The sequence below is a fragment of the Hippocampus guttulatus genome, chromosome 13 (assembly GCF_054856545.1).
Source record: "Hippocampus guttulatus isolate MCC_2025c chromosome 13, RoL_Hgut_1.0, whole genome shotgun sequence".
Classification (NCBI taxonomy): Eukaryota; Metazoa; Chordata; class Actinopteri; order Syngnathiformes; family Syngnathidae; genus Hippocampus; species Hippocampus guttulatus.
Genome location: NC_141273.1, coordinates 15963498 through 15982033, shown reverse-complemented (window position 1 = coordinate 15982033; position 18536 = coordinate 15963498). Strand labels below are relative to the sequence as shown.

Sequence of the window (18536 nt, the reverse complement as noted above, 5' to 3'; positions counted from 1 at the left end):
GTAGCGAGAAATTCAGACAGAACATCATGGCAATACTCACAAGGTGTGTATACTTTCTTGCCGGGGCGAGGGGTGTTTTTGGCGTGAAATTAAAAACATAATTTCGCCTCGTTCGTTCATATTCTGAGCCACGTTTTGCTCCGTGCTTTTTTTTTTTTTTTCCTCGAGGCAGCAGCCCTGTAGTATTGTCACTTCGAGACATGCAGGCCTTGGATTCTAATCATCCAGTGGACGTAAATGTGCGAGCAAATGCATTTCCAATTTGGTTTTCGCTTCAAGCCCCCCTCCGAGTTGATCTAAAGATCAAATTTTGACGTGAATCAACAAATTGCCCGCCCTACAGATTGAAATCTGGGTATCTTTTAATTATTGTCGTTCTTATTTGTATGGGGGGGGGGGAGATTGAGGAGGGAAAGGTGATGGACCAAATGCAAGGCAACGAATGAGTCAATTCTTCAAACTGGCTTTTTTTTCTTCTTCCCCCTCCCACAATGGACAGAGGTACTCAAGAGTTTTATCAGACTGACTGGACGCAACATCACTTTATTCCTCCCGCCTCTTTTCATTCGTGTTGTTTAATCAATAACTAAAGAAAAAAAAAGTTGCTTTTTGTGATTTTTCTTTTTAGCAGAGGCAGGCTTGTTTTGTTTGGTTTTCATTGTTTTAACAACTTTTAACAAGTGCTCATCTCAAGTTTGGAGTGAAACCAATGGCCTTTGTTGATCATTTCACTTTTTTTTTTTTTGGTTCGTTTCACTTTTCAGCTCAAACCATTAAATTTACTTTTCTTTTGCGAAACCATTGCTTTGTTTTTTCTGTTTGTCTTTTTTAATTCTTCCAATTTGGCCCAAATAAAATAAATACAATGTTGAAACATTCCATTGTGACAAATACTTTTAAGTGTAGAAAATCGAGGTTTTTGAGGGGTCGGGGGAAGGTAATCAAATTGAGTGGAAGCTGTGTTATGCTACTTCCTGCTTATTTGACGACATGGATAAAAAAAAATATATTTTTTTTTTTGGAGGACAACTCAATATGAAATGATTTCAAGTGGCTGTCAGGTGACAGCTGCTAGGATGAATTCTTTCCGTTGGGGCTAATTGAAATCCTCAAGTTCTTGATGGCTCGTAATGAATTAGTGAATCTGAAACACGGTTCAAGCAAGTGTTTTTCGGTGCCTTTTAAAAACACTCCCTTTAAGATTTTTTTTTTTTTTTTAATTACATGGGACTCTTGATCAAAGGGGCTGTAGATTCCCCAACATCACCGGGGCGTTTCCCACCAGTCTTGAGGGTCTTTGAAATGTGTGCAATATGTCATTTCTTGCTCAAAGCAGGTCATACCTGTCTCCTGTTGGACTTTTATCTTCACCGTAAATTTAGTTTCATCGTTTTCGTTCAGCTGCCTCTGCTTTTGTGCTCCTCAAAACAGGTGAGTCAGGCGGAGAGGCGCTGCTTTCAGCCTTAATTTATAAGCCGACAGTATTTATTAATGTGTGCGTTTTATTTGAATTATTTTCCCATGGAAGACTTGTGCCGGTCTTGACCCCTAGCGCCCGTTAAATGTCTGAATTTTTTATCACGGTAATAAAAATCACGGTGGCTTTGAAGTGAAGGAACGAGTTGGTGTTTTCGGGGAGGAGGACAACCGGAGAGATGATTGGTGGGTGGTTGGAAGAATGAAAGCTCATATCACAATTGGCAAAAAATAAAATTGGTTCGGTCTACATCTAAAGTGTTTTGACATGCAATGATCAAATAAACCAGCTGATTGGGTTCCCCTGAAAAGTGATGATTTTGGAGCTTTCAAGATTCTGCCCAACGCCAGAAATGTGGGTGTGCATGTATGTTTGTACATCCATACACAAGCAGACCCTCACTGCGTTTACTCAATGCATGTGAGCATCTGTTTTTACTTTAAAAAGCACTTTCCGCTTTTTTCAAGTGGGCATCTGATAGTAACAGCTTCATCTAAATTAGCTGTACCCGCAAAACAGACCAAAAAGAAATAACTCAGACAGGTGGAGTGAACCAACTTTTAATTGGAAAACAAGCACACACACACACACACAAAAAAACAGTGACATTGGTATAAAAAATACTTAACTCCTCGGTTATAATTGCTTTTTTTGTTTTGTTTTGTTTCATCTATACATGAGGTTGAATTGACAATGTTGGGGTGGCATGGCTCAGTTGTCGAGCGCTCATCTTCCAACTCGGAGGTTGGGGTTCCGATCCCTGGCCATCATGACCATGTTGAAGTGTCCTTGAGCAAAATGCTGACCCCCCCCCCCCCCCCCCCACGATGCTCATCAAATGAAGATACAGTTTGAAAGCGCTTTGAGTTGACCAATGTGACGTTCATGAGCCGCTGCCATCTCAGCACGACCGATCGTGTTAAGGCATCCGGATTGGAGTCTCGATCGTCGTCAGGGCACGCCGGCAAGAAGTCTGTAAGCCGCTAATCGAATCGGTGCCCACAGACGGAATCCGTGACGAGACCTAGAGCGCGATGTACATCCAGTCGTGAAGGTTTTTTGTTTTGTTTTGTCTTGGCACTGGCAAAGGAACTGAAAAGCTGCATCCTGAGTTTAACTCGGGTTCCCTTTTTGGTCTCTCGGTGAGCTGAGTGCTTAGTGTTCGTCCGTGCAAGGCTGGCTCAAACTTGGCATAAGTTGTAGCAGGCCACGGGTTTCTCCAAGATGTTGTCGCCATCCACCTCAAACATAAAATCACAGCGGTGCGCGATCAGGGGTGCGTCAGACAGCGTCACGCTCTGGTTGCCTACGGAGATCACCGTGTCTCTCTGTTGGGGGGGGGGGGGGGAAGCAAATAAACATTTGTTGGTCTTTGTGAGATGACTAAAATATGTTCCTTGACCCAAGACCCTTAACTCATTCACTCCCAAAGACGTTTTTAAACGTCTTTTCAGACTTGGTCTAGAATTGGTTACTGAATGAGTTAAAAACCTCAACACTGTCTTAATTCTTGAATTCTTATCCATAACCGAATCCTTTAGGACATAAATGCCTATGTTTCTCCTTACCCGTTTTGATGATCCTCCGTTATTGACCATGGTGGGGGCGATGACATCTGCGGCGACCCCCGTTGTGGCGGCGGCTTTCTCAAAGTCTTTCCTGCATACGTGTGCCATGATACCGGCTGCTAAGGCATCACCGAGGACGTTTATCATCGTCCTGAAGCGATCGCTGTGAAAAATGAAAACGGGGGACATTTGACCTCAGTCGAATTTTAAAAAAATCTTTTGCCATGAAAGTGCCTTGCGGCGGCGGGACTCACAGAACCCAGTCGATGGCCACAATCAGAGAGATGTCCGCAGGGGGTAAGCCCACAGAGGTCAGGACGATCACCATGGTAACCAGACCAGCTTGAGGTATTCCAGCCGCGCCGATGCTCGCTGCTGTCGCCGTGATGCTAAGGCGGAAGAAGTCAAATACAGACACTTCCATACCGGTGATCCTGACTAAATTTGCAGGTTATACCGGCAAACGGTCAGCCGGCTACAGCCTAGACGGGGTGCCAGCCAATTGCCGGGCAGATACAGTGGTAGCTCTACTTACGAACGTCTCTTCACACGAAATGTTCTTGTTACGAAACGCCCCAACAGGAAAATATTGCCTCTTGTTACGAAAGAAATTTCAAGATACCAAAGGTAAAAATACAGTATGGCCTGCTAGTCGCAGTTCCGAGTTTCCTGAACGCAACATACTTAGAGCTGCTCTGCCATTGGCTACTACCCGATCATCTTCCTGGCATCCCATTGGCTAAGAGGGACCTCTACTGCATGTCTCTATGTGTGTAGATAGATAGAAATGTGTCTATGCAGCGTCCTTGTCATTCACCCCTCCGGCCATGAGCCGTTCCAGTAGCTTACGTAAATGCGAATCAATCAATCAATTGTGCAATAATCTAATTGTCACATGTATTTCTTACATATTGTGATGCATTTTTATGCTTTAGAAAACATTTCTGTCTGAGTTTTGGAGGCCGCTTGGAATGGATTAGGGCATTTACATGGAAAACGCGTCTCTACTTACAACATTTTCTCGTTAGGAAATTTATTTCGGAACCAATTAATTTCATAAGTAGAGGTACCACTGTATAGACAAGCCGCCATTCACGCTTGAGTGACGTTTATTCTTACTCTTCCAACAGTAAAGCAGATTGAATATCCGAAAGATACCTTATGGTGACCAGCTGACCGAAGTCCAAGTCGTATTCGTTGACTTGAGCGATGAAAATGGCAGCCACCGCCTCATACAGGGCCGTTCCGTCCATGTTGATGGTGGCTCCCACGGGCAACACGAAGCGAGCAATCTGACGGTCCACGCCACAGTTCTCCAGCAGACACTTCATGGTGATTGGCAAAGTGGCCGAGCTGAAAGAGGACGAAACCCACCTTGGGGGGTCAACGCGGGTATCATGCGCCGCAAGTCACACTTGGACTGCGCTCACCTTGAAGACGTGGCCAAGGCGATGACCAGAGCCTGCAGGAGGCCCCTGATGAAGGGAAATGGGTTTTTGCGCGTGAAGAAGAAGTAGAAGAGGGGCAGCAAGATGAGGCCGTGCACGAACAGGCCGGACAGGACCGTGATGAAGTACATGCCCAGTTTTTCTCCCAGGTGGGCCGGATCGTGCATGTCCAGGATCTTCCCTGCCACCAGGAACACAATGCCAAAGGGGAAATACCTGCAGGACGGAATCAATTTAGCGAATAGAAATCATTTTGATGATCCTACCTGACCTGAAGCAGAAAAAAAAAAGTTGAGTCTGATTTCATACAGGACAGTCAACTACCTACCACCTGTCAACTAGGGCACTTCAGGTACTGCTGAACTGCTGCGTGCTATTTATTTTTAGATCTAATCTGCCTGTGCTCTGTGTTTATTTTTCAAGCAAGCATGCGCGTGTGCGAGTGTGTTGCTCACCACATGGCCGCGTTAATGATCTTCATGACGCACTCGTTGATGCACTGGCACACATTGACCAGCGGCGCTCCACGTTCGCCCATCTTTCCCAGGAGCAGCCCTGAGAGCACGCGGGGTTGCGGGGGGAAGAGTTTTCACTTGCAGGACCCCAATCCTTGTCCCCAATATGGAAAACCTTGAATCTTCAAATACAGAAATACCCCCCACCCTCCGCTACTCATTTATCCGCAAACTCCAAATCAGCTCATCTTACCCATGGTGGCCGAGAAGATGACGATCCCCAGTACGTTCATGCCCTTGCTGGTACTGGGCACGATCTTGTAGTTGATGTCCGGCGCTGGGGTGATGTCCAGAAAGACTGGGTGGCCCAGGCGGGGATTGTGATAGTCGGGCATGACGTAGACGTAATTGGCTTGTGATTCCTTCGCGTTGGAACTCTGCACGATGGGCACTAGGTCCGTTCGGTACTAGGGGGGGGGACCACAATACAAGAGTTAATGTGAAGATATTTCACACTCGCTGTGATATTTTATTAATGGATCTGCTTACCTGTTGGAAGGTTGCTTCGATTAGATTGGAAGGGATCATGTTCCTGTAAAAGACGAAAAACGGTGCATTTTCATGTCTGCGCTCAAATATGATATTGAATGTATCCCATCCATTGATTTTCTATAACGCTTGTCTTCAGTCGACTTGCAAAAGGGGGCGGGGTTGGGGGTGTACACCCTGATTGATCGCCAGCCAAACACAGGGTCGCAGGTGACCAGCAGCCGCATACCGACAACCACGTTCACTTTGAATGGAACTCATCCATCCATTTTCAAGTTGTTCTCTTGAAAGTCGCCGGTGAGCTGGAAGCGATCCTTGGACCGGTACGTGTGGTTTCTCACGTTTGAAAAGTGTTTCGCGGTGTTTATAAAACGTGAACGTGTGTTTCAAGCAAGCAAATTAGCATTAGCGGCGATTTACGCTAGCCGGCTTGTCACCTGTTGACTCGTGACGTCATATATTCCGATTTGACGAATACATGCGGCACGACATGAATCTGTATCAATTCCGATTGAGGCGTTTATATGGAGTATTTTTCGTGGCTCCGCGTAAACCCTCCTTGTGTGGGGTGTTTGCCAAATGCGCCAACAGTCTCAGGCACGCAAATTAGCATTCGCGGCGATTTACGCTAGCCGGTTTGTCACCTGTTGACCCATGACGTCAGATATTCCGATCTGACGAACACATGCGGCACTGCATGAATCGGTATCGATTCCGATTGAGGCGTTTATATGGAGTATTTTCCCACGTAAACCCCCCTTGTGCGGGGTGCTTGCCAAATGCGCCAACAGTCTCGGGGTTTTATCCAACGTGTACGTCACCGAAAGCGAGGCCGGGGCTGTGCGCACATGGCAAGTGCGCCTCTGTTGTCAAAAGTTTGCTCGGCCAGCGCAGCAGGCAGACGAACACGGCGCTCTTAAATAATCAGATTTAGCGCTAATGTATTCGTGGAGCTCTTACATGAATGGCGCTGCGCTAAAGCACACTCGGGGCGAACGTAGAGGGAGAGTGAGTGCGCGATTAACAGATTACCATTAAGTAGCTTCCTATTCTTAGGCGACCGGTGACACTACAACTCTATTACCCACCATGATTTCAAAGCCAAAGGTTCAGTGTTCAAATCGTGGGTCGGGCAAAGTCAAAGGTCCCCACTGCCCCTCTAATGACGTGCGCTAGATAATATCAAATGACAACACTCACAGGAGCCACTCCAACTGCACGTCCTGAGCTCACGCAATCAAACACACAAATACTACACTACGTTCAATACTGACTTCCCTGGTGAGATGCGCAGCGTTTACCTGATGAGGTCCAGCAGAGCATCAGCCGAAGTCATCACAGGCCCCGAGCTGGCGTGGTGGCTGTCCTTCTCCGTGCCCACCCCCGGGTGGATGATGAGGACGAGCACGATGCCCACGATCACGGCGATGAAAGTTGTCCATAGGTAGTAAGTGATGGTCAGGACACCCAGCCGGCCGCTGGCCTTCGTGTCCATGGCTGACAGACCAGACATGAGACTGAAATGCAAAATTAGGAGGCGTGGAGTTAATCGTCTGGTCACAAGTGAGATGTTTTGGTCATGACTATTGATGACAAAAAGGAATGTCCAAACTTGGGGCGAGGGCCGCATAGAGACCGCCACGATGTCGCGTAGGATGAGGAAAAATGTTAAAAACCAATCCAAAAAATTGTAAGTCAGTTGCTATGCAGTTAAATTTAGTGAAAGGAGAAAAAAACATTTGCTATTTGTCTGATATGTTGGAACATACCAAGTCTTCTTTTAGAAAAAAAAATCAATTAAAAATTGTGATCAATTGTAAGAGTTGTTTTTTTTTTTTTAATAAACAGATTTTTTTCAAAGTAATTTTAAACAAATAAATTAAAGATGGTTGCAAAAAATGGCCGTGTTTCGGGCAAGAAAATACCAATTGGGTTTTCAACTACTAAAATTGTGTTGCATGTATATCAAAACTTGAACACTAGCTTTTTTTAAAAAAATTTTACAACACATACATTAGGTTCTTTGACAACCAAACAATCTATGCGGTGTGTATCCGTGACTCCACCCGGGGACAATTCTTTTGTACCTGGATGTGATGAGAGGCAGAATTAGCATCTTCAACATCCTCATCAGCAGCTCCCCAGGGAAAGAGAAGTAGATCTTGGCCTGGTGATGGAAAGAGGGGAGGGGGTGGCAAACTTGAAACCCCAAACACACCCTCGGTACCACAGGCAAGAAAATTCGACAAAACAAAAACTCCACATTGCGTCAGATGACATGATTGCTGTATATTCTTTTTCCAATCGATCGATCAATTGTGAACCGCCCGCCCACTACCCTTTTAAAATGCATCCAGTGAGCCGTCTCTAGTCCAGGGGGCCATTTGCAATCTGCGGGTCAATGCTTTGCGGGCACCTGCTTGAGATAACTTAGTGAGCTGTTTTTTGGGGGTGGGGGAGGGGGGAATAACTTTTGGTCTACCCTAGCGCAGGCTCATGACAGCTTTCAGCAAAACGTAATTCTGAAGTGGCACCAAGTCCCTATCCTGTCACCCATTCCCAGTCACGTCTCTTCCAAAACCTGCCGTGAAGTCAAAGCTTGGAGACGATGACGACAACGGGCAATTTCAAGAAAAACAGTCGACGGAATGATTTTCCGTGGAGCGCAGCGGGAGACCTCAACATGAATGCGCAGAGAAAGCCGCAGTGCTCGAGAAATTAGATGTCATGACTCAACTCGACAAGTACTGAAATAATGCTGATGTATGCGCAAAATGTATTATTACCATCTTGCAGAAGACAATTGAATTGTCTGTCACCGGCTTGGATATTTGAATGATGATACACTATTTGGAGTAAATAAATCACAATTTCTGGAGCAGTTTGGTGCAACTGGCTCATTTGCCGTGTTTCTATGATGTCATCAATCCAACCCGTTCAAACCCATCTGTCTTCCATCCATCCATTCGTCTGTCCGTACCTGTGTTGACAGGTTCAGCGACCTCAAGAGGAATCCCAGAGTGCAGCCCGTCACCACAGCAAAGACGGACAGCGTCAGGAGGCCGTTCCTCTTGCAGTACTGCCTGATGTACGCGCTGACCTTCAACCACACGCTTGGCAGCATTTTCTTCCACCGCTCCATCCTGACCAACCGTCCCAGTACCCGGCGCCCTCCCCGCCCGACCCCCTGAGCCGGAGCAGCCGCCCAAGTCGTAGGGCCAGTGAGGTACACCGCGTCTTCCGGGAGATCAGTCGGCCTGCACAATTCCTGTGTCGGTCTGTGAGGTGCTCATCCAGGTCTCGGAGAGCGCGAGTGTTCCCTGACTTTTTCCTGGTAAAGTCTCCCTGTATTGGATTATCCTCCTCCCATGTCAATCGAGATCCCCTCCCACTTTTGCTTCGCTCACGCTTAAGAGGGCTCAAGACAAGGTGGTAGTGCTGTTTCCATTCATAGCTCATGAGGAGAAAATCACGACCGAGCCTTTTAGAGCCGCTTCATTCACAAAGAAACAACGGGCGAACTGGCTCACCGCAGTGAGTTCATACCCGAGCAATTTAACGGCCTGTTTCAAAATGCTTATCCGGAAAATGATTATTGTAAGAGTTTAATTTATTCTGTGGCTACATTTGTCACTCAAATAAGGTTCCGCATTAAAATCAATGGAAAAGCCATTTATCTGTTCCAGACAATGCAACTGACTCCAAAAAAAAAAAAAATGGAACATGTTCTCCATGAGAAAAATCGCACTCTGTCATCTTGTAAAATATTAGAACGTATAGTCGGAAAAAAATTAAAAATAAAATAAAATAAAAATTCCATGCTTTAGTTCAGCGGACATTGTGCTGCTCCTTCTGGTGTGCGCACCCTGACCACAAGGGGCAGCGTCATACACACATGCTGTGTATTCCATGTCGATGGTGTGAATACAAGGAAGCCTAAGATGCAGGAATATTACTCGTTTGTCGGAGAGGAGAAAGAACACACGCACGCCTGTATCGTTATATTGTCTGTCTACATGTGCTGCACCATCAGTCTTCATATTACCGATGTCGAAAGGTTTATACCTGCCGCAACATCAATGCTAGTTTTATCGGCCACTTCAGCAACTCCCCCGAGAGTAACTTCCACGTTTTTTGGAAGGAGTCGGTGTTATCAAAACGAAGAAGAAAAAGTTGTTGGGCCTTAAGTATTACAGTAAACTTCACCTGGGTGTGGCAATAAACCTCTTGAATGGCCATGCCACACCCCCCACATGCAAACCCAATTAGCCCAGCAGTGTGCCTTCTTAAGCCTCCGTACGTCACGGCGCCTCCGCTAACCCCTCGACTGTCCTGAACTTGCTTCGCTTAACAATGTCCGGCGACGTCACTCGCCACCAATCCAATCACCTGTAATCTCCGTTGGGAACAATGTAACAACTCGAAGTGTTGTGACACTAAAAAAAGACTTTGAGTCCGAGCACAACATTTTTGGTGCATTAGGAAAGCGTTCCACATTTTGCTATGTTGCAGCCTTATTTCAAAATTCTGTCATGAATCTGGAAACAACAACCAACTATTGAGGTGTCTCGAGCAGTTGGGGATTCAGTGCCTTGCCCAATGGCACCCGTGTCGGGCTGTGAAAGCCAAACGTTGTTTAGCTTCAGTTCACGTCATAATACATCGGTCAAATCGATTACGTTTTTTTTGGGGGGGTTGGTGTCTTGTTCAAATCAGCTCTCCTCTTGGTGTATTTATTTTGGGGGGGGGTAGGAATTTCATGTGTGGTAAGTTCATAATTATGTCTTTATTATTCATGTATTCCGTCTCATTAGTAACTCACACACTTTCCATAGAAAGAAATGGACACGTATATAATCTGTTCCACCCTTCCCTCCAAAAACAATATTTGCTCTGATGTGTATTTTAGCGAGGAATTTGCACTATTTTATAACGTACAGTCATGGCATAGTTAAATAGAATTGAATAGAATAGTTAAACTGTTTTATGCTCGTCAGTACGGCACTATTAGCAATTATACACCGAGGATGAAAAAATATATATATGACTGAGTACCATCATATTATCTGTCTACATGTGTTGCCGCACAGTTTTCAATCCGTTGCTGAAAGGGTCAAAAGCACTGTGACGCAGATGCTATTTAGCATTAGCATTAAGCTAGCCGACCTGTTTTAAGTAGACAAGATGTCACTCCCTTTTCTTTCTATTTCGTTTGACTTCAACTGGGAGTGGCGAGAAACGACGTGAATGTTGTTTTTGTTTTTTGTTTGTTTTTTAAGAATTGTTTGCGCTGTATATGCACGTTGTCATTCTGCTTCAATGATTCTGGAGCTTGCTGCTGTTTCTGCTTGATGACCACTCATGCTTATCATTCACAGTTTTAGAGTGCTTTTCCCTTGCCACCTTCTGCGAGCTACTTTCACTTCGCTCAAAGTCGAAGGAGGTTTTTGCACTCCTCTGAATCACCGTGTCTACCAGCCGGTGTTGTACCAGGCAAAAGCGTAATAATCAGCTACGTCTTCTGCCTGGACCCCATTGATGGTCAGAGTGTAGTCGGAACCGGATCGTGTGCCGCTGAATCGAGATGGCGTGCCGGAGAAGCGAGTGGTTGCTCCGGTGATGAGTATTTTGGGAGCCTGTCCAGGTTTCACTTGGTACCAAGTAAGATCATCCACAGTTGAACTCCCCCTGGCGCCGATGGTCACCGTGCCCCCAAGAGAAACGGACTTGATTCTGAACTTCTGCGTCACAAAATCATCCTCGGCGGAAGATCCTGAAACGAGATGAATGAGAAGCTAACCTCCACCATGAAGCATCATCATATGTTTAGCCAAAGCCCAAAAATTATTATTCTTATCATGTATTCTGCGCCGACATTAAGTTTTCAAGCGTCTCACCCGGAATCAGGAGAGCCCAAAGGGCGAGGGCGAGGGCGAGCGCGTGCGACCACATCCTGACCCGGGTTGCGAGTGGAGTTTGCGTGAAAAGCGGGGTGCAGACTTTTAAAGAAGCAGCGGGGCGGCCAAGCGTAGAAGCTCACGCAAATAAAGCTGCGAGCTAGCGAGCGCACCTGTCTTTGCGAAAGTGAGCGGTCGCCGCTTCCTGTTTTTTCGACCGTTCCATGTCTGAAGGGATCGGTAGCTGCATGACTGTACTTGGCGAACATTCACATTTTTTATTGCCTCGTTCTCAGTGCTCACGAGCTCAACACAGCTAATATTGAACTGATATTTGAACCCCAGATTTTTTTTTCCTCCGCCGGTCGTCTCCACATCGTATCAACGGTCATTTTGCATTACCTTTTTCAAACCGTCCTTTTACCCGTCAATCGACCAAGGTCGGAGTCACGTGACAGAAAGAAGTTTAAATCGTCTATTTATTTATTTATTTATTTGTTTGTTTGTTTATTTTACGTGTTTCACACAATCGAATCAATTTTGTGGAATCCTAAGGGTCGATTTGGAGCAGCGATTCTCCAAATGTACATTTACCACGATTGGTGCACGGGCACTCTCTTGTGGCGCGTGAAAGAATCACCGAAAGAAAAACAATTAACCTTCCCAACTTTTAAAATAGAATACAGTTTGATTGAAAAACAAACATAAGAGTGAAGCTTTTAGCTCCAGGTAAATGAAACAGTTTTAAAAAAACAACAACTTTGTTTTAAATCCAGTGCAATGCAATTCAGTTGTATTTCACTCAAGTAGCATAAATATGCTTTTTCAGGACTAAAACCTCACTATGTGTTCCTTGACTGTTTTTAATGTTGGCCACGGTGGTGCTTTGAGAGCAAAATATTTTTTGAAGTGGTATTTTGAGAAGCACTGGTTTCGCGCCAATAAAACTAACATGCTTGTTTTAAGAATCAATTTATGAGAAAAGTGATGCAGAAGTGTATGCAAATGAATCTGCGAGTGCACCTGCCTTTGTGAAAGTGAGAGGCCACTGCTTCCTGTTTTTTGGGGACTCATTGGACTCTTCCACATCAGTTTGAGGGCACTGGTGTCTGCATTGTTTTGAGCAAAAATGGACGTGTATTTAGTACCTCTTGGATTCTGCCACATCCGTCGGCCAAGTGCTGACCGATGCCAAAAGGCCCCGTGGTGACTGACCTCCCATTTATGGAAGCAAACTGTCAGCAGCATCAGTGGGCCATCGCTCACTGACACTCGGGGAGTTTTGTTTTCGAACGGCCGCCTCGCCACTTTGCATGGCTGTGGTTGAGTTTCGCTGAAGGAACCAAACTCATCCTTGGTAAGAGTTTTCATCACTATTATTTTACGCTACCATCTGTTGTTTTGCACCCCCCGCCCCCAAAATCCTCATTTTCAATGTTCAAAAACATTTTTCAATTATTGTTCACTTCCTCTAAATTTGCACTTTTCCATGACATTCATTCAGAAACCTAACCGACATAACACATTTGTAAAAACTCCAGAACTCTCAACAAACAGTTCCCATGATTTCTACTTTTTTTCAAGAATCTCTAAAGATAAGGCCTTCATTCAAGCTTTTTCTTATTTTCTGTTTTTGTGCCTATGTGGTCGCAACAGAAGAGTGCTCGCAAGCTAGAGCAGAGACTGAGGCCAATTTATTTGTGCAGTTTGTCCTCATCTCCACATATCCTACACGAGTTATAAACATGCTTTTGGAGGACTTTTTGTCTATTTTAGCTATTCACTTTTCATTCTGTAGCTGTATTCTTCATCTTTTACTGTACCCAGCACTGAACATGTAACTGTGTCATATGACATTTTAAAATTTATAGCCTATAGGTAAAGTACCAGTAAGATGTAAATAAACATAAATACAATAAAAATGAAAGGAAGCAACATTATTATCGTCAACTTTTACGAAACAAAACCATACTTTGTGCTTGATACCCAATTTGACATGCTAATATTAGCTGCTAACGTCTGTCTTTTTTTTTTTTCCTCAATGTTCGGCCGTGGACTAGTTGTCACCAAAATGAAACTGTGCAGACATTTCCTAAGTAAGCACGAGGAACAAGAATTGGCGTGCCGCATGAGCTACTGACAACTCGTTTTTAATGATTGGTTGTGAGCTTGTTGCCACGGCTAGTAGCAGCTAGCTAACATTAGCCTTTTTTTTTGAAGAAGAAGAAGAAGTAAATAAGTCATTATTGTCAGTTTTTACAAAATAAAAACGCCCAGGCGGGCCTTGAATAAGAGCTAAAAAACAAAATTGACACGCTGATATTAACTGCTAATGGCTTCTTCTCAAAGTGTGGCTATACATACATTGGAATGATACAATAATGTTTATGACACATTATGAGCATTTGGCTTTATGTTGCCAACGAGAAGCTAACAACAACAAAAATAAGTGCCTAACAAAGTGTGTCCTTGTGGATTCACATGATCCGAACCATGACCTCACTGCCGTTAAAAGCGTGCGCAATTGAAATAACTGCTTCTCTCCTGTCCTGTTCCCAACAGCGGGTGAGGTGCGTCGTCCCACGCTGACTCTCTTCCCCCCTTCCAAAGAGCAGCTGCAGAAAGACAACGTCACGGCCGTATGCGTGGCAAAAGGGGGCCTCCCCCAAGCCTGGATCTTGCGCTTGAGGGTGGGCAGCACCTCCAGTACCTCGCGGGTGTCCTACAGCCCCCTAGGGGTGGCAGGCGGGGACGGCCTTTACAGCTGGACCAGCACTTTGAACCTCCCAGCGGACGAGTGGAGCACGGCCCGATTGGTGAGCTGCGAGGCCACCCTCGCCGGGCAGAACCCCGTCAAGGTCACCCTGCCGAACCCGGGACGATGCTTGCAGTAGAGCCCGAGCTCGAACCCGAACCCCAGCCTGTGTCTTTTTCAAACATTGTGAAATAAAGTGTCTGAGTATCTGCTTGTGTAGCCACTTTTTGGACAAGGAAAGCAAATTGGGTCAAATGAAAAATGCAACCCTCACCGCTCATGTGGACGGCGTCCATTACAAAACTGTGACAAGCACACGCGGATTGTGACATGTAGCCTCTGTGAATAAAATCAAATAAATGTTGAACAACACATTTATTGGGAGACATACATATAGTTTGCCCTTGAATACAAAGTACAATAATATATTTTGTCGTAGCAGTCAATATTATTTAATGGAAGTAGTTTCCATTAAATAATAATAATAATACACCGTAAAGTTTAATTGAATTAGTTTAGTGAAAAATAGTGCAGTTGAGTTGGCGTCTTATCGCTTTCTATTATTGTGACCTAAATAATTGTAGTTTGGACTCAAAAAGAAAAGTTCTGTAAAAGATAAAGAATAATAAACACATGATTTTAATACACAGGTGTCAAACTCAAGGCCCCGGGAACCAGATCTGGCCCGCCACCTCATTTTATGTGTCCCGTGAAAGCAGCTCAAACATGTCAACTTCCATGATCCTTTCTAAAATGGCTGCCAACATTTTAAATCCTCATATGTAATAAATAAGAGCTATATTCTGATCATTTTTTGGTGACCAAACCCTCATGATAGTAACTGAAACAATATTTAAATGAACAGTTATTCTTGACTTCTGTTTTATGGTTTCAGTCATAGCGGCCGTCCGTCCAAGTGAAACGGTAACTAAAATCTGGCCCGCGCCATGTCTTATATCATAAGACATAACGTAATAGAGTTTTATCTTTGAGCAATAATAAACGATGATCACAACTGCACATTTATGCTAAAAAAATGTGATATTAAATTGTGTTTGGACCCGAAATTTGGTTGAATTGAATTCGTTGATTTCAATCCCAAAATCAAAATGACCCTTGGTGATGACAAATAACAACAATTTTTGGTCCATCATATAATATAATCATAGCGAATAATAGCAACAGATCATAATAGAGCAACAAACACTCACACACACACACACACACACACACACACAGAGCTACTAGATTATAATTATCCTCATAAGGTAACATAAAAACAGTTTAAAGACAATCATGTTTAAAAACAGCTAGTGTTTGTCAGTCTGCTTCAGCGATCCAGCAAATTTTGTTTGATGACCAGTCATGCTCATCATTCAGAATGTCTTCTTCTTGCCACCTTCCGCAGGCCACTTTCACTTCTCTCCAAGTCCAAAAGAGGTTTTTGCGCGCCTCTGAATCACCGTGTATACCTTCCGGAGCCGTAATAGGCAAAAGCGTAATAATCAGCCACGTCTTCTGCCTGGACACCTCTGATGGTCAGAGTGTAGTGGGAACCGGATCGTGTGCCGCTGAATCGAGATGGCGTGCCAGAGAAGAGATTGGTTGCGGTGTAGATGAGGAGTTTGGGAGCCTGCCCAGGTTTCACTTGGTACCAACTGAGATCAGCTCCGATGTTTGAACTCCCCGTGGCGCCGATGGTCACCGTGCCCCCAAGAGAAACGCCCTTGACTCTGTCTGTCTGCGTCACAAAATCATCCTCGGCGGAAGAACCTGAAATGAGATGAATGGAACACGGAGTGTGAGTGTCAAAGACATCATTTTCCACACCAATATAAAAACTGAAGAGACTTATCATCACGATTGCCGTATATTCTGCTCAGACACCAAGTTTCAACGAATCATACCTGCAATCAGCTGAGCCATGCAGAGAAGGAGCGGCAGCGCGGGCGACCACATCCTGACTCGGGTTGCGAGTGGAGTTTGTGTGAAAAGGGATGTGCAGACTTTTGAAGAAGCGACGGAGCGGTCGAGCGCACAAGCTCATGCAAATAAGACCGCGAGCACAGCTGTCCGTGTGAAAGTGAAAAATCACGGCTTCCTGTTCTTTGGACTCTTTGGATTCTTTCACATCAGTCACAAAGTCATTCACGCCGAACATCAATTTGGAGTTGTCAGTAAACTGAAAATGCATGTTTTGATGATTTTTTTATTTTATTTTATTTTTTTTAAAGGAACGCCACATACAAATGAAGGTGAGGGCTCATGTACATTTGTGAAAGTGAGAGGCCACTGCTTTATGGGGGTTTTTTGGACTCTTTGGACTCTTCTACATCAGTCTGAGGGCTTCGGTATTTGCAGTTTTCAGCAAAAATGGACACGTTTAGTCCCACGTCCGCCCTCGACCAGCCCGCGAACATATACAGTTGGAAATGGTCAGCAACGGCCTCTGATCGGCGCTCATCGACTGTCGCCGAGGTTTTTGTACGGCCCGCTTCATCGCTTTGCATCACTGTGGTGGAGTTTCGGTGATGGAACCAAAGTCGTCCTTGGCTGTAAGTAACAGACTTTTCGTTGCGACTTAGGTTAACGTTTGCTGTTTTGCACCCCCCGAAAAAGTTTTATGATCATTTTTTTTCTTTTTCACCGCTTAAGACACTCAATTCTCAAATTCATGTGATTCGAATCCCAAAGTATTCTGTGTACTCAGAGCATCCATGTTTCCAGAAAAAAAAAAGAATTGAAGAAATTTACCTCAAATTCAACATTTCTTGACCGATTCAAACTCGTTCAGCGCTAAAATATTCAGTTCAGACATTATTAAAGAAGCGCATTCAACAGACTCGACATTTAGCAAATAAATGAAATACTTTTCCTTTCGCAAGTAATTTTCTTCCGTCAAAAACGCAGAGATTTTCAAAATGTCTTGAAAATCTTTCAATCATTTATACTTTTTTTTTTATCTTGAAAGATAAGGCGTCATTCTCCCATTATTTCTTTTTTTTTTTACATTAGTGTGTGTGTGGTCGCTTCATAAAAGCAATTAAGACCAGAGACCTATTATTATAATTTTTTTTTTTGAGGGGCGTAACTCGTCCTTATTGCCACATATTCTACACGAGTTACAAAACTTGAATTTGTTAATAAAAACCCAACTCAGTATGCTAATGTTAGATGATATTGGATTGTTTTCAGTGATTGGCTGTCTGTTTGTTTTCAAATCTAGCAATATCTAGCTAACATTAGCTAGCTTTTTTTTCCAGTTTCCAATTTATCATTATGGTCAAGCATCAATGTCAATGTTTTGCACAACAAACTAATGCACAGCTGCGTCTTAAGTAAGCCGTAGGAACAAAACTCGAGCTGCTATATTAGCTGCTAACGACTTGTTTTAAGTGTTTGGCCGTGAGCTTGTTGCCACAGTTAGCATTAGCTAACTAGCATTTTCCAGCTTTTTGAAAGTACAAAATATTGATATCAAAACAAAAACGCCCAGATTTGAATCAGAGCTTAAAAAAAACAAAACAGAACTGCAACGCTGATATTAGCTGCTTATGGCTTGTTGGCAAAGTTTGGCCCTACTTAAAATCCAACGATTGAATAATGTTTAAGATAAAATCTGCCAAAAAGGTTTGGGTTCAAATTGCCTTGTGAGAAGCGAACAAACAAGTGTTTCGCAAAATGCGTTCTTGTGGATTTACTTTATGTTGCCAACGACAAGCTAACAAAAAAAAAAAAGTGCTTAACAAAGTGTGTCCATGTGGATTCACATGACCCGAACCTTGACCCAAGTGCCGTTGAAAATGAAAAAAACTTCTCCTCTCCCGTCTTGTTCCCAACAGCGGGTGAGGTGCGTCGGCCCACCGTGATCGTCTTCCCCCCTTCCAAAGAGCAGCTGCAGACTAGCAACGCCACGGCCGTATGCGTGGCCAAAGGGGGCTTCCCCTCAACCTGGACCCTGAGCTGGAAGTTGGGGGGGACCCCCAGTACCTCGGGTGTGTTCCACAGCCCCCTGGGAGAGGCAGGCGGGGACGGCCTTTACAGCTGGACCAGCACCTTGAGCCTCCCGGCAGACCAGTGGACCAAGGCCCAATCGGTGAGCTGCGAGGCCATCCTCGCCGGGCAAAACCCCGTCACGCAAACCCTGCCGGATCCGGGACGATGCTCTCAGTAGAGCCCGAACCCGAGCCCAAGCCTGAAATCATGTCCTTGCAACGTTGAAGCATTGTGAAATAAAATGTCTGAGTATCACCATCAGTCTGCGTAGCAGCTGCCTTTTGGACACGGGAACATGAAAGATGAAAGCCTGCAGTGTGACATTTCGCTGACATATAGTTTGAGCTGAAAATAAAATGAAGTCAAATGGAAAATAGCAACTATTTATTGA

General features: G+C 44.5%; 1 protein-coding gene, 1 long non-coding RNA gene and 2 gene segments (V, D, J or C); 2 read left to right on the top strand and 2 right to left on the bottom strand.

Annotated features, from left to right (window-relative positions):
* Positions 1–2312: 2312 nt before the first annotated feature.
* On the bottom strand, positions 2313–11497 carry LOC147196623 (excitatory amino acid transporter 5-like). Its single transcript, XM_086126758.1, has 12 exons — positions 11395–11497; positions 8478–11270; positions 7585–7664; positions 6799–7014; positions 5498–5540; positions 5202–5415; positions 4949–5048; positions 4476–4709; positions 4204–4398; positions 3300–3434; positions 3046–3208; positions 2313–2805 (listed from the first exon to the last, which is right to left on the bottom strand). Exons 2-12 carry the CDS (start codon positions 8637–8639, stop codon positions 2659–2661), a joined length of 1689 nt encoding a protein of 562 aa, XP_085982884.1. The 5' UTR covers positions 8640–11270; positions 11395–11497; the 3' UTR covers positions 2313–2658.
* On the top strand, positions 11270–14358 carry LOC147196622 (uncharacterized). Its single transcript, XR_015102625.1, has 2 exons — positions 11270–12751; positions 13957–14358. It is a non-coding gene; the product is annotated as an uncharacterized LOC147196622 (long non-coding RNA).
* Positions 14359–14509: 151 nt separating this feature from the next.
* LOC147196621 (Ig kappa chain V region 3547-like) lies at positions 14510–16187 on the bottom strand. The segment is given in 2 exon segments: positions 14510–15922; positions 16057–16187. Coding segments are annotated over 2 exon segments (366 nt in total).
* Positions 16188–16522: 335 nt separating this feature from the next.
* LOC147196620 (Ig kappa-b4 chain C region-like) lies at positions 16523–18323 on the top strand. The segment is given in 2 exon segments: positions 16523–16574; positions 17992–18323. Coding segments are annotated over 2 exon segments (384 nt in total).
* Positions 18324–18536: the final 213 nt, after the last annotated feature.